The 15,572-nt window shown below is 38.6% G+C and overlaps 1 protein-coding gene and 1 long non-coding RNA gene across 2 annotated transcripts; one reads left to right on the forward strand and one right to left on the reverse strand.

Moving 5' to 3' along the window:
• Positions 1 to 4,760: 4,760 nt before the first annotated feature.
• On the reverse strand, positions 4,761 to 6,852 carry LOC148800971 (uncharacterized). Its single transcript, XR_016084318.1, has 2 exons — positions 6,068 to 6,852; positions 4,761 to 5,960 (listed from the first exon to the last, which is right to left on the reverse strand). It is a non-coding gene; the product is annotated as an uncharacterized LOC148800971 (long non-coding RNA).
• Positions 6,853 to 8,185: 1,333 nt separating this feature from the next.
• Positions 8,186 to 10,747, forward strand: LOC104597600 (Pentatricopeptide repeat (PPR) superfamily protein). Its single transcript, XM_019198015.2, has one exon. It carries the CDS (start codon positions 8,186 to 8,188, stop codon positions 10,109 to 10,111), a length of 1,926 nt encoding a protein of 641 aa, XP_019053560.1. The 3' UTR covers positions 10,112 to 10,747.
• The last annotated feature ends 4,825 nt before the right edge of the window (positions 10,748 to 15,572 follow it).

The raw sequence follows: 15,572 nt of genomic DNA on the forward strand, positions 1-15,572 counted from the left end.
AAGGAAGACAATGAATAGTATCATTATCTTTTTTTGATATATATATATATTTTTAAATAATTTATCTTATTTTATAAAAATATTATTTGATATTCAGGACAAAAAATTACCCTTATCTGCAAGACCATACACCAATGGTCAGAGAGTTCTCATCTTCTGTGACTATCTTGTCACCACTCAATAAAACACGAAAATGTTAGGCTGCTAACTCTGTACTCAAAAACAAATCACTCAGGTGGTTTTAGTGGTTTATTGGGTTTTTCTTTTGAATCATGAAACAAAACTAATTCATTAGATCAACAGAGTTGATACTATCGGCTCTCGCCTATTATGAGGATGAAATCCAGTCAAAGCAAGAGAACAAAAAGAAAACTATTCCTATAAACCTTTGTTGGCTATAGAAAAGACAATATAAAAATGACAGAAAAGGAAATTACTATTGGCGGGTGGTGAATAACTGACTAGTAGCCAGTGGGCCTGAATATTCTCTTTTATCACGATCCTCCAAATAGATATGAACTCGCTCTCGGCAGGCCCTTTGCGAATAACGATAAGAAATCAGACAGAAAAGTAAATCACTGTTTCTACTTTTTTCTTTTTTGCCAGCTACCAAAAAGAACACAAATCCCCAGTCACCATAGGCATGGGCGTGTTCTTCAATTGTTTCAAATACAAATTAAAACCCATACTGTTTGAAATCAAATTCTTTCTTTCACACAAAATGGAAATTGATTGTAAATGTTTTTTATCTTTTTAATTTTTTGTTTTGTTTCTAAAACTTGAACCTCTGATTTGAAAATCATGTTTTTTGTTTTAAATCTCTTTCTTTTTTGTGAAAAACAATACCGGTACCTGTTTTGAAATGCATGTATGGTTATTTTCCAACAGAAAAGGGATTCTGAATTAGTTTTTTTTTTTTTTTTTAACTAAAAGAAAGAAAAATTAATGACTTAAAAGATGGTACATGCAATCCATCGAGTGGTGTATTCTTTTAAGTCATTAATTCTTCATATTCATATGTGCCAAAAATATTGATAATTATTTATTTATATATATATATATATATATATTTTTTTTTTTTTTTCTGAAAGAAAGTGATATAGGAGCTGAGATGTCAGATCTGAGATTTTCTAAATATAAATTGATGGGTAGTGGGATTATTGCTGTAAATGTTTTGAAGTTTTTTTTCGAGTCATTAATAGTTTTCCTAACTGGTTCAGAGTTATTTTAGTCAGTCTGAATTCTTATATTTTTTTTGGGGGTAAACAGTCAGTCAGAGTTATGTTAGTAGGTCATGATCATGGTCACAATTCAAGCTGGATTTGTTTTATTCCTAGTCCTAAGCCAACTAGGATTTGTCTTAAGTCAAAGCCCCAGTCCTTGGCCAACTAGGGTTGGTTCTATTCCTAGTTAGTGCCTTAGTAGCATTTCTTAGTTGATTTTGGAGTAGGAAAATAAGGGAGAAGGACTAGACAACCTTCCTGTCTTTGCCTATAAATATATATATAAGGCCCTCTCTTTTTGGCATTAGATTATAACATTTAAATTCTTTACATTCAACATTGCGAGTAAGTCTAGTTTTCTTGATGGTACTGATTCCTTCTAGAAGCTATTAATTGATGATTCGTAATAGTATCTCCAAGTACCGACTCCTAGAGAAGCCTAGGTGCTGCTGATTCCTAGTCTTATTTTATTTTTCTTATTTTGCAGATCAATCCTGCATTACTTGGTATCAAAGTAGTTAGTCCCTCATCAAGAAATAATCTGCACTTCCATGAAACTGCACAACTGAGACTGTAGATGCTGGGATAGTTGATGATGAGTGCAGGAGAGTGTGGTGAGAGAGGCAAACTGCTGCCTTGTGCTATTTGTAGACATGGCTAGTTTGAAACCATTTAAGGCATTAATTTGAATGTTAGCATAATTCACATTTTGGTAGTATCAAGTGGAGGGTGTGGTGGGGTGCACCAGTTGAGCAAGGCAATTCCTAAAGAAAAGACTCTCTTGTCAGTTTTAGCTGTTAGGAGAGGTTTTGATTTGATTTATTTGATCACATGTATTTAACATCTCAGGTGCAGCTGGCTTTTAGGGATGGTGGTCATTGTACTGGTTTACAACAGTATTCTCCATTAACAATTGTCCTCTGTCAATAAGATAAATAGCTCATATGTTTTTAATTCCTTTCAAGTGAGGTAGAGCTAGAGGCGTAGAGCAATTGCATCTAGTACTCTTTGAATAAAGACTTGGATAAGGAGTTTGGTCGAACAGGTTAAAATACAAAGGGTACCCTCACACCAGGAGGTCAACAAATCTGGTATATTTATTAATTATTTAGCCATGCATTGCTCCTTGCATTATAACCATATAAATTAGCTCAACAGCCCTAAATACTGGGTCGGTCGAGTTTGATCTTAATTAATTTTCTGTTAGACATTTATGTTGGTTTAAATTTATATCAGAATTGTGTCCAACCACAATGCTGGTGGGTTGAGTAGGGTGTCTATCTGTAGTAGGTTCAGTGAAGAAGTAGGTGGTTTCAGGGTTGACTGATTAAGGAACCGTTCAACCTCATGATTGCAAAGAATGCATGATAAGGTGGTTTCAGAATTGCAAAGAATGCATGGTTGCAAGGAACCGTTCAACCACAATCGAGGGAAAAACATTTTATTGAGACCCTCGTAGAAATTTCAGGGTTGACTGATTAAGGAAGGGTAAGCTTGAAACAAATTCTGATTGATGACCCATATCGTGTTCATATCAATCAATCATAAGGGGAGCATTATTTGAACTGCTTACACTGCCATAATCTTTAGTAGGTTTGCCAAGAGCCAGCAGGCTTTCCTCTAAATGGTTTTCTTAAAAACTGAGTGAAATTGGAACTTGATCTGCTGGCTCACCACAGTCACCATGCCTCCTAGTTTGATCTGGTGTACAAGAACAACTTTGATACCACTTTACTAGAGAGATGGCATCTTATTGGCACTTGGTAACATGTGGACTTACTCTGTAGTTTGTACATAGTATTTAGTATCACAAAAGTGTGTGTGTGAGAGAGAGAGAGAGAGAGAGAGGAAAAGAAAAAGAAAAGTCCCTATGATTTTCTTGGCTTCATGGAACCTCCACCAATGCTAATTTGCTACATTGCCCTTGACCTTCTGTCTTCTCTGTAAGGCCAAAAGACCATTACCTAGTGTTGGTCCGTTATTGTATAAACAGAGGCCAAAAGGCAGAAAAGCAAATGCCAAAAGGAATAGCTCGATAATTATGTTGCTCTCGATGATATTCTATTTATTATTATTTTTTTTAAGATTGGATTCTAACAACCGCAATAAGTGTTTATTTTTTTTTTAAGATAACTTGCATTATAAACAGAAAGAGGAAGGGCATACATGGAAGGATGCAAGTAGGACCCACAAATAATATCTGCATATTTGAATATGGTATTAGGTCCCATACCTAATATTAACTTGTATGTAAGAAGAACCGATAAACATGTTTGCCAAACGGTCTATCTATCTCTAAGCCATCTATTATTAGATCCAAAGATATAATATTATATCTAGTTTTTATTAACAAGATGTATTTGTTTTTTCAAGAAATTGTTAACACGGAGGGTATTGAAGATGTATACTTTGGATTTTGATGAAGATTTTAGACATCATAGAGCAAAATGATTTTTTTGTTATATTTTTTGTTGGTTTTTGGACTATCCATTATGGATCTATGATTTGAAATTGACAGTTGTATATATAAACATTTTAAGATAAATTTGTTTTATATGGAAATGATTTATTTGGTTAAATTTCATAATTATTTGATTTTTTAATTAAATAAATAATATGCATTTGATTTAAAGGGCATAGGTCCAATTACCATTATATAATAAGCAACATCTTTTTTTGTTGCTTCATTTTTATTATTTTTTTAGCATGCATGTATGAATATGTTTAGACATTTAATGGCAATTATAAATGCCACTAAATCCTAAATGAATAGAATGGTTAAAACTTTTTAGTGACAATTATAAATGCCATTATACAGATAAATATTTTATGACATTTAAAAATGCCGCTTTTATGGTACCCTTATAGTGGCACTTATAATTGCCACTATAGCTGTGGCACTACAAATTGCCACTAAATGTGCCAATAAATGCCATTATTAAACTTAAAAATGGCATTTGAAATGGCCACTAAAAATAGTTTTACCGGCCTTTATATAAGTGCCACTAAAATTTAGATAAACATCATTGAAAGTAAGTTTTATTGGCATTTATTTAAGTGTCACTAAAAATAGGATAAACGCCACTAAAACTTTTACCGAATCAGCCCTCGAGTATTGGTGGCATAATTTGAAAATGCCGCGATAGCCTTTAGTGGCATTTTTTTTTTTCTATCTTTAGTGCTTCAACTAGGAAAAGCCGATCCATTTTGTTAATGGCTTTGGACATGTCTAACTTAATTAGAGCCCATCCCTTATTTGTTCTTGATGAAGAATTTCTTGAGTGACTTTGTCTTCTCTGAGGAACCCAACTCGATTTGGCGCAATTAGCTCCTGAAGTAATGGCTTCATTCGATTTGCCAATGATTTTATTGCATAGACTTATTGGCCTATAGTCAGACGGCCTCTCTAGAAAATCATATACTAATTGGACAATGTCTGCTCTGAGAGGACTCCAATAATGTTGGAAGACCAGCGGCCTTGTGAGGGTGCATGCATTTGAAATAGTGCTTGAGTGTAAGTTTGGGAAGTCCAAAATGTCGAGCTGATGAAACTGACTTGATTCATCTATATTACCCACTTGCTTGGTTGCTTCTTCAATAACAGATGCAATATCGTTGCAATTGGTTAGCCACTCACCGTTCCTTCCTTAGATCCACTCAATGTCTTGTGTTCTCCTTTTGTACTTCGCCATTTGATGAAAAAATTTAGTGTTGCGATCCCCTGCTTTTAATCATAATTCTCCAGACTTGACTCGCCAAAGAAGCTCTTCCTTTTCTAGCCAATGATCATATTGCTTGTATAGGACTCGCAGGTTTTCCTTGTCGCGCTGAGTTCTCAGATTAGATTGCAAATCATGTATTTTTTGTTGCAGCCGTTGAAGCCTTTCATCCACCCTTCCAAAGACTTCCTTGTTCCATTCCTTGAGTTTATATTTTTGCACTCCTTAAGTTTAACGGTGACTTGGCGTGCTTTTGAACCAGGGATCTGCTTCCCCCAGGTTGATTCCACAATTTCCTTGCAGTCTTCATGATTTGCCCAAATGGGCAAAAAACGAAAGTGAGGTTTGGTGTTTTCTTTAGAAGGTCGAGTGTTGAGAAGTAGAGGGCAATGGTCGGAGTGGTTAAACTGGAGATGTAAGATTTTTGAGTCAGGGAAGATCTGCAACCATGATTGTGTAGCCAAAGCCTTGTCCAGTCTTTCAGCAGTCATACGTGACCATTTGTCCATGTATATGGTGGGCCAATAAAACCAAGGTCTATAAGAGCAAATGAATCGATTGTATTCTGCATGGCTTGGGATAACTGTGGTGCTATTCTACCAATTCGGCCAGATTTGTAATCATGAAGAGAAACAAGGGCATTCATGCCACCAATTAACAGCCATGGGTCACCTCGAAGATCATGCATGTTTTGTATAGATTCCCATATAGATAGATCTTCTGTGTTTCTCTGTGTGGATGACCATATAGAAAAACTATCTTCCAAGTTTGATGTGTAGGAAGATCGAGAACGCTCACTTTGATAATATGATTTGTGGTCATCAAAACCTGAATGTTTATATGCGAGTCCCAACAACATAAGAGGCCACCAGATCGACCTGTTGCTTCGACATGAGCAGAATTATTATATTTCAAATATTTAGCTAGCTTATGGCTTCTCTCTGTCTCTGTATTGAGCCTAGTTTCAGAGATGAAGATTATCTCCGGCTTGTTTGCTTTAATCAGTCTTTTGAGGTGCCTGTACATGGGTTGTTACAACCCCGAATATTCCACGCCAATATTTTCATGGAAATAATAAAATTCGTGCAAATGAAGGCTGTAAATTTGTTGAGAGAGTTAGAATACCTGTCAAATAGTGACTAGGCTCAATGCCACGTGCTTTACCATGCTAGCTGATACGTGGGAGCTTGCATGGTGACCATGTGTTTTCTGAAAGTGCTGCATGTTGGTAACGTGTAATCACATTAGAGTGATACTGTTCATCTTCCAGTTTGGGGATCGAGTGACCTGAGGCGCTTCAACTCTTGATTCCCCACTTGTAATTTTCACCTGAAGCGGATCGAAATTGCTTCCCTTGCTTTGATTTTTGCTCCCGAACTGAGAACTTAAAACACCGAGCAATTTGAATGATGATCCATAATAACGAGAAAAACCTGATGATGATCTTTAATCACCTAACGCATAATAATACAGCTGGTTGCTGTTGACCAGAATACAAGCTGATTTCCGGAAGTACAGGTTGATTGCCGGAGTCATCAAACATCATCATCTCACCTCTGTCATCTTGTAGATTATAAACCAAAAAGACCCAAAACATAGCAAGGCTGGGAAACACAGAAAACAGCTAATCGCTGTTTGCAGGAGATAGAAGAACAGGTTAATTACCGAAAGTAGGATACAGGCTGGTCGCCGGATACAGGCTGAACGCCGGATACTTGAATGAGTAAGCGGCAATCAATTCATGCTAACATCTATTGAACACCACATTAAAATAAGAAGAAAAAGAAACAAACAAACAAGATAAATATTAGGAGGTTTTAAGCTGCAGAAGCATGGGTTCTCTCTTAAATTTTCATTTTGTGACAAAGACTTTCTAGTTTCTAGTTTCTACTATGGGGGTCAGTGACAATTATCCCTTTAGTATTCATTTGCGATAAGAATTTATTTGAATTTTCACTTTGCAATTATCTCTTAAAATGCATTAAATTTTTCTTATTTTCTTTTTGTTAGGGTTATTGACAAACAATGTCAAATCGATCAAATTGGCCCAATCCAACCGATTTAATTGGTTTTTCTTCACCACCGGTTGGTTTTTGGTTGTGAAGAGGGATAAATTGATAATTCAGTTCAGTTAAATCAAAATCGAACCGAGTTAGTTAATTTTTGGTTTCCTAGTCTTTCCCTAATTAGGTAATCTCTATCCTAATTTTTTCTTTCTAGTTAATTACTTATTTTTAACATTAAAGAACAATAAAATTGAATGGGAATTACTTTTGTTTTTAGGATTGTTTTCATTTTTTGAATAGAAAATTTTACACCAAATTTAGGGCTGTTCACAAACAATGCCAAACTGACCAAACCGACCCTTCATGTTTGGGTTAGTTTTGGTTAATGACAGGTCGGTTTTAGTTTGCTCTTTAAGTAACCCGACCAGGTCGGGTCGGTTGAAAAAAATCTATTAAATCAACCCAACCCAACCCGTGAACGGCCCTACTTTTTGTAGTCCTTTTCTCTTAAACTCTAATTTGACAAAAAAATACCTCTATTTTTTAAAATGAAATTAGCTAAAATAGCAGTACATTTTATTGACATAAAAAAAAACAAATTTCTTTAAGTTCTTGTTTCATTTCAATGATATGGATGTCTCTCTTCATCTTAAATTTATATTTGTCATACAGAAACCTCCACAAATATATATTAAATCCAATTAAAAATTTACAAGGATCTATTAGGACAATTAAGCGGATTTTAATATTATACTTAAAAAAATAATCAAATCATAAATCGTTCAAATAAGTAAGAAAAGGGTAATTTAATTAGAAATTAAAAAAAAAATTAAACAGCTGACTAAGAATTTTTTTTTTCGAAATTAACGGGCGAAACTCATAAGGGGTATTTGTTAAAGTGAAATTTGAAGGCGATTTGTCACCGAGGCAATATAGAATTAGAGGGGGTCTTTGCCGCAAATGAAAGTTGAAGGGAAAAATTGTTAGTTTGTATTTTGCAACAGGGGTCTTTGTAATTTACCTAATTTTTTTCACGTTATCCCAATTCCCAAAATTTAATCCATTTATTTTCCCTCTTTCCCCATTCACAAATAACTGTTAGTGACTGTGAGTAGAAGGCCGTGAGCATATTACAAACAGATATTAGTCTGGCTTTGCATATAGTTTCCGACGTTCCCTCGTTTCAACGGTCAAAATGGCTATCATCCTTCACAAATAACCAATCTGTAGATTGGTAATGACATCTTCTAAAGTTCTTCGGTTCCGTTCCTCGCTCGGTAGTACCAGCGATGTCCATCACCATCTTGCCCATTTTCATTTCTCCACAACACCATTCCTTAACCTTCAAATTGAAAATCAACAACGGCCAACGCCATTACTAATAAACAGAAAACAAAAACAATCAAATATCATCAGTAGCTCTGAGCATACAATTAAGCCTGTTATAGCCATTATAAAGTCATGCTCAACCAAGGACCATTTACTTCAAATACATGCTCACATCACCCGTACATTACTCATTCAAGAACCAACTATCGTAACCAACTTCTTGTCCTCCGCTGCCTTCTCCCCGTTTCGTGACATATACTATTTTCGCCGAGTTTTCTCTCAAATACGCAGGCCTACTGCTTCTCACTACAACATCATGATCAGAGCTTACTCGCAGAGTGGTTCTCCCGAGGAGGGCTTCTACCTGTACAGAGAAATGCGACGGGTAGGTATTCGTCCAAACCCATTGTCTTCTTCCTTTGTTCTGAAGTCATGCACTCGGATTCCTTCGCTAATTGGAGGTAGACAAATCCATGCCAGGATATTACGAGATGGGCATCATTCTGATTGTCTTCTACTTACTACTTTGATGGGCTTCTACGCATCTTGTGGAAATAGCGATGAAGCCTATCATGTGTTCAATGAAATGCCTAAACCAGATACCGTTGCTTGGAATGTTTTGATTTCTTGTTATGCTCTGAATGGTCGGACCAAAGATGCTCTCGCCGTGTTTGATGTTATGCAGACTGAAGTATATGGATCCAAACCGGATGATGTCACTTGTTTACTTCTCCTCCAGGCTTGCACACACTTGGGTGCGCTAGATTTTGGTAAGAGAATTCACAATTACATTGACGAACGTGGCTACAGTGGCACTCTCAATCTTTGCAACTCACTTGTGGCAATGTATACACGATGTGGGTGTTTGGATATGGCTTATCAGGTGTTCCAGGGGATGACTAAGAAGAGTGTTGTTACTTGGAGTGCCATGATTTCTGGTTTGGCAATGAATGGACATGGAAGGGAAGCTATTGAAGCATTCAATGAGATGCAGAGAATGGGTGTCCCCCCAGATGATCAGACTTTTACAGGGGTTCTTTCAGCTTGTAGCCATAGTGGATTGGTTGATGAAGGTATAAGTCTTTTTCAACGTATGAGGGCAGAGTTCAGGTTGATTCCGAACATTCGTCATTATGGATGCATGGTTGATCTCTTAGGTCGGGCAGGTTTACTTGATGAAGCCTACCATCTTATAAATTCAATGGAGGTTAAGGCAGATTCAACAATTTGGAGGACCCTACTTGGAGCTTGCAGAATTCATGGCCATGTTGCACTTGGGGAGCGTGTTGTCGGACACTTGATTGAGTTGAAAGCACAAGAAGCAGGGGATTATGTTCTGTTGTTGAACATCTATGCTTCGGTTGGTAACTGGGGGAAGGTGGCAGATGTGAGGAGGTTGATGAAGGAGAAAGGAATTCAAACCACACCTGGTTGTAGCACTATTGAATTGAATGGAAGAGTTCATGAGTTTGTGGTGGATGACAATACACATCCATGGAAGGAGGAGATTTATGAAATGCTCAATGAGATTGGAAGTCAACTAAAACTTGCAGGTTATGTTGCTGACATGTCAGCTGAGCTGCACAATTTGGGTGCCCAAGAGAAGGGATATGCCCTATCTTATCACAGTGAGAAGTTGGCTATTGCTTTTGGAGTTCTTGCAACTCCACCAGGTACAACAATCAGAGTGGCAAAGAATCTACGTATTTGTGTTGATTGCCACAACTTTGCAAAGGTTCTTTCAGGGGTTTATAATCGGGAATTGTTTATTAGAGATCGAAGTCGATTCCACCATTTCCGTGAGGGATTCTGCTCATGTAAGGATTACTGGTAGCTATCTTTAAGCTTAGATATACAGCTTCAACATTTTATGGGAGAGTGAAAGCTGCATACTGCAAAGATAAGAAGTCCAATGCACTTTTTATCAAAGAGTCGTGGGCTCTGGTGCAGATGAGCATGCACTGTTTGCTTTGGCTCCATGGTATGCGTTCTCATGGTTTACAAGGATTACAATTATTGAGAAAAGTAAATCAGAGGTTGATCTTACTCACCACCTTAATGTATTAAAGTTTACTGCATGGAAGTTGGAGCTCTTCTTTGGAATGGGTGTCTTCTGAGAAAAGCAATAATAAGCACAGAAAATTATCCTACTTTATGGATTGCAACTATTTACAGCTGTGTCCCCATATACTGACATCTGAAAATTTGAACTTGACAATTGAAAAATTAACAAATATGATGTGAGTGTCCTAGAAACCGTATTACAGAAAGCCTGAACTTTTGGTCTGTGTTTCACCATTTCTTCCTAATAGCATGGACCCTGAAGTCCTAGACCTGTTAAAGTCTGTACAACACCATAATTACATATTCTTTTGAACCATGAGATGTGATTCTGATGCTGTGAAGTCAGATATTCTCTGAATATAATAAAATAATGTATTTTATTGACTGATGATAATATCAACCAAAAGTGTTGATTTCGTTGCTACCTAAAATTTTTGGACATTACCTGGAATTGCCTCACTTCCAGTTACTGAATACAGAGAAATAGGAGTTTCAGTTGTTTTCTGTTCTGATATTAAGCATTCCTTGGTGCAGGCTACACATTATCATGTTCTCCATCACTTGTTCCTATTGATCACTGCACTTTCCCACCTATTAATAATCTAATATTAACCCTTTTTCTCCATGCATCTCTGACTTCTTTGATTTCTGATGTCTCTCTTATTACCTCTCATTGCTTCCAGATCCAGCACATGTCCTGATTGCTATTCCGCCTGGCAATTACTTGCTTGAATTGCTGAAGGAGAAGCTTAAACAAAAAGTAGTGAATTGAGGATCTGATCATGTTGGTCTGTGACATTACAGGAACATTGTAGGTTTGGGATATCCATATTTGCGTGGAGCATCATTCTTAGGAGTGGTCTTTTGAGTGCTGTTAGAGAATAAAAACCTATTCAGGGACCTCACCTAATAGCTTAAGATTTTAGGTTGAATGGTTCCTTGACATTGTATCAGAGTTTGGTTGACCAAATGGTCTAGTGTTCAATCCTCACTGCTCCCATTATGATTAATTAAATTTCAGCACAAGGTATGGGTGCAGCTGTGCTTTTCCACACTTCAAGCCCACTAGGCTTTCGCATGAAAGGGTGTCTTGGAGAATAGAAACCTATTCAGGGACCTGACCTAACAGCTTAAACTTTTAGGTCGAATGGTTCTTTGACAAGTGTTAACTTTGTTGAACCTTCCGATAAGAAGGTTGACATTCATTTGAAATCTATGAATTTGGTGGAGTGTACTCATGATCCAACTACATCCCTAGTCTTTGGAATCTCTAGTGCTTCAGAATTATTCATATTGATAATTTGATATTATATGTTGCTTTTCTTCTTAATATTATTTTCAGTAATATTGTACTATTTAATTTTCTCTTTTGAGTAATGCTAAAACCATGGAGCCACTTAATTCATAAAAGGACAAAATATAAACAGGAGTCATTATGCAAATACATGGGATTAGTGAGGTGTAGTGTGTTCCTCTTTTGTGATTTAAGATCACCGTGTTCACTTACTTCCATCATGCTAGCCCTTGCTTTCTTTGTAATCAGTAATGCTTGGAAAAGGTTTCCTCGTTTGGTTAAGAAGGTTAGCTTTCTTGATGACCCTACAGATCTACCTCATGGAAGAATCTTCTAGCTGATCTGAACCATCCATTATTTACGGGGCCTTTTGTATTGATCACATTTTCACTTCCCCACTTTACATTAGCTGTATGCCCCCATTCATAACGCAGTTTTCACCATGTAGTAAAATCACTTGAAATTCTTGGCTATGGAAGCAAGGAAAGAAACCATGGAAGAAAAAAACCAAATTCTTACATGAATGACAATTTGTAATTTTTGGGTGATTGGGATTTTTGGTCAACTTAATTTTTTTTAAAGGTTATTATCTAATTTGTTAGTTGTTATTGTCATAGTATAGGGTTAGTCATATTAAAAGGTTAAACTAGTTTGAAGGGTCTCGCTTGATAGGTCTTATAATTTTGAAAAGTTTAAGATGTACTTTCTTTCAGCCTATCTTTAAGGGCCAAAATTTGTCTGCTTTGTGTGATTTTGGTGTCATTTGATAGGTTATTGAGTTATTTATCCAGTGAGACCTAGATTTTGTAAAACTTATATGTTTTCAGAGAGTTATGACCATTTTATTGACAGGGTGTCCATCTTTGACATGATTTGAATCTTTCTATTTTCTCAAGGACTATTTGATAATGGTTGAAGTGGCTGAACTGAATGGCCTGTTTCTTTGTCTTTTAGTGAATAAGCCATAAGTAGATTTTTTTTTGAGAAAAAGCCATTAAGTAGATTGTGGCCTCCTTAATGGCTGAATGACATATTGGGTTGATATTATTCTCCCAAATTATTACATTAATAAGAGTTTGGCAAAAGTTTTAATGCTGATTACAACCTGACACAATCCTCCTTGCTTATCTGGGCTTTGGAACAACACTGTAAGACAAGCTCACAAGTGGAGTTGATTACTATGCTTCTAAATGTTGTATTATATCACTATTTTATCAACTAGGGGCCATTACTTGGTATGATGGTAAAATCTTGGGCTGGCAAGCGTGAGAATGTGGGTTTGAGTTTCAGGGCAGCTATTTCGTGCCAAAAAAAATGCCAAAGGTTAGGACCATACCAGTCTAGCCCTCCCAAGATCCCAGATGGATGGGGCCAACATTGGGTAATGGCCTTATTACTATTTTATCACTAAGAGACAAAGCAATAGTCATTCAGTTCAACAAATACCGCTGTTATCAAACAGCCCCTTAGTCTATATTTGGATTATTTTTGGTTTTTTATTTTTAATAGGACTTCTAGTGGTTATTTAGAGTTGTTTTAGTAGTTGGAGTCCTTGCTTGAGCGGTTCTATCAGTGGGCTTGCTCTGATTTTTAAGCTACTATAAGTTGTTTTTAGTCAATTTCCTAGTTGAAATGTGTTATGGACGCCTTCCTCGGGAAGACGTACCATCGCCGCCGGCAGCAACAGGCCCCGGGCCCACCGCCAGCAGCAGCAAGGATTCAGTGATGCTCATCCTACCCAGTTCGGCAACAGCAGCCTTATCTAGATTAGATTAGCTCGTTTTGCTTGCTCTTATCTTATTGTTCTTATCTCCTATCTTATCTTGTTAATAGCTTATCAGATTAGGATTAGCTTAGCTTATCTTATCTTGTTAGTAGCTTATCAGATTAGGATTAGCTTATCTTATCCTTAGCAAGATAAAACTGGAAGTCTCCCTATTCAGCAAGGAGACTCCTTTTGATTAGGACTCTTGTAATCTCCTATTTAAGGAGACCTCATTATTGAATGAGATATCAAATTATTCAGTCAAGAGTGAGTTAGGAGAGTTGGTGATCTCTTGGACAAATCACCGAAGGTGCCAAGATAGGTTCATCACGAGCAGGAAGGAACAAGGGAAAACAGGAGGTTTTCCCCGTGGACCGACCCGTGACGAGATCCTATTCCCGGGCCCTCAACAACTTGGTATCAGAGCAAGGCGTCATGGGAGATCTGGAGCAGCTACCTTCTAGGGTCCACGACCTCGAGCACCAACTCGTGGAGACCAGCTCCGAAGTTCGTGAGATCAAAGGTGAAGTGCGAGAACTGCGACGACTAATGGAGATGTTTCTTTCCAGCAGGGAAAGGAACTCTGACGGAGGGACAGCAGCTAACGACCGCCGGCCAGATCTGCTAGAGTCTTCCGGCGAACAGCAGTCCGTCGGCCATGGAGCAACCATCATCCCCAAGTACAGCAGGCTGGAGTTCCCATCGTACAACGGCAACGGAGACCCCCTAGGCTGGCTGTATCGCTGCGAGCAGTTCTTCCGGAATCAACGGACAAATGACCAGGACAAGGTAAGCCTAACCGCCTTTCATTTAATAGAAGAAGCACAACTTTGGTTTTATCGGTTAGAGCAAGAAGAACCCGGGCTCAGTTGTCCCCAGTTTAAATCCTATCGCCTTCTTCGGTTCGGACCCCCATTGACCAGCAACCCACTGGGCGAGCTAATTAACCTTAAACAGACCGGAACAGTTGCTGAATACCAGCGACAGTTCCAAACCCTCCTCGCGAGGGCATTCTCCGTGCGACCAGACCAGCAAGTCGATATGTTCACAGCAGGGTTAGCAGAACCCCTGCGAGTGGATGTCTCGCCCTCGAATTTACAGTCGAGTGCGATGCTTCCGGAGTGGGTATCGGGGCCGTACTACAGCAGCAAGGGCACCCGATCGCTTTCTTCAGCTGCAGATTGGCTGACCGGCATCTGAAGCTTCCAGCCTATGAGCGCGAACTAATCGGCCTTGCCCGAGCCATCCAGCACTGGAGGCCGTATTTGTGGGGGCGGTCGTTCATCGTCAAAACTGATCATTACAGCCTCAAATACTTGTTAGAGCAGCGTCTCACCACTTCCCCTCAGCAGCATTGGGTTAGCAAACTGCTCGGGTTTGACTTCCGGGTGGAATATAAGGCGGGATCCTCTAATCGTGCAGCTGATGCCTTGTCTAGGCGAGAAGAAGACGTGATGGTTCTATGTAGCATTTCCCAACCTCGGATCTCTCTGTTTGACGACATTAAGAAGGCAGCACCACAGTCCCCAGAATGGTCGCTCTTACTGCAGAAGATCCAGACCGGCACGGCCGACCCCGATTGGTCACTTCACGACGGGTTGGTACTGTATAAGGGACGAGTCCATCTTCCAGCAGATTGCCCGTTGATTCCCACCATCATCACCAGCATCCATAACTCCACCCACGAGGGCATTCAAAAAACACTATACCACGTCCGGACTGATTTCCATTGGCGAGGTATGAAGACTTCTATTCGAGATTTTGTCCAGAATTGCTCCACATGCCAACAGCACAAATGGGAAAACCTACACCCGGCAGGCCTCCTTCAGCCCCTTTCCATCCCATCGCAAATCTGGGCCGACATCTCCATGGACTTCATTGAGGGACTTCCCAAGGTAGGGGGCAAATCAGTTCTCTTTGTGGTAGTCGACCGCTTCTCTAAATACGCGCACTTCATTCCTTTATCACATCCGTACAGTGCCACTTCGGTTTCCCTCGCCTTCTTTACACATATCTTTCGCTTACATGGGTTGTCGGAATCCATCGTCAGCGATAGAGACCCGGTCTTCACTAGTGCCTTCTGGAAAGAGTTATTTCGACTACACGGCACCACCCTGGCCTACTCATCAGCTTACCGGCCACAAACCGACGGTCAGACGGAAGTGGTTAACC

Source organism: Nelumbo nucifera, chromosome 3 (genome assembly GCF_055504915.1).
Source record: "Nelumbo nucifera cultivar China Antique chromosome 3, China Antique-T2T, whole genome shotgun sequence".
Taxonomy (NCBI): Eukaryota; Viridiplantae; Streptophyta; class Magnoliopsida; order Proteales; family Nelumbonaceae; genus Nelumbo; species Nelumbo nucifera.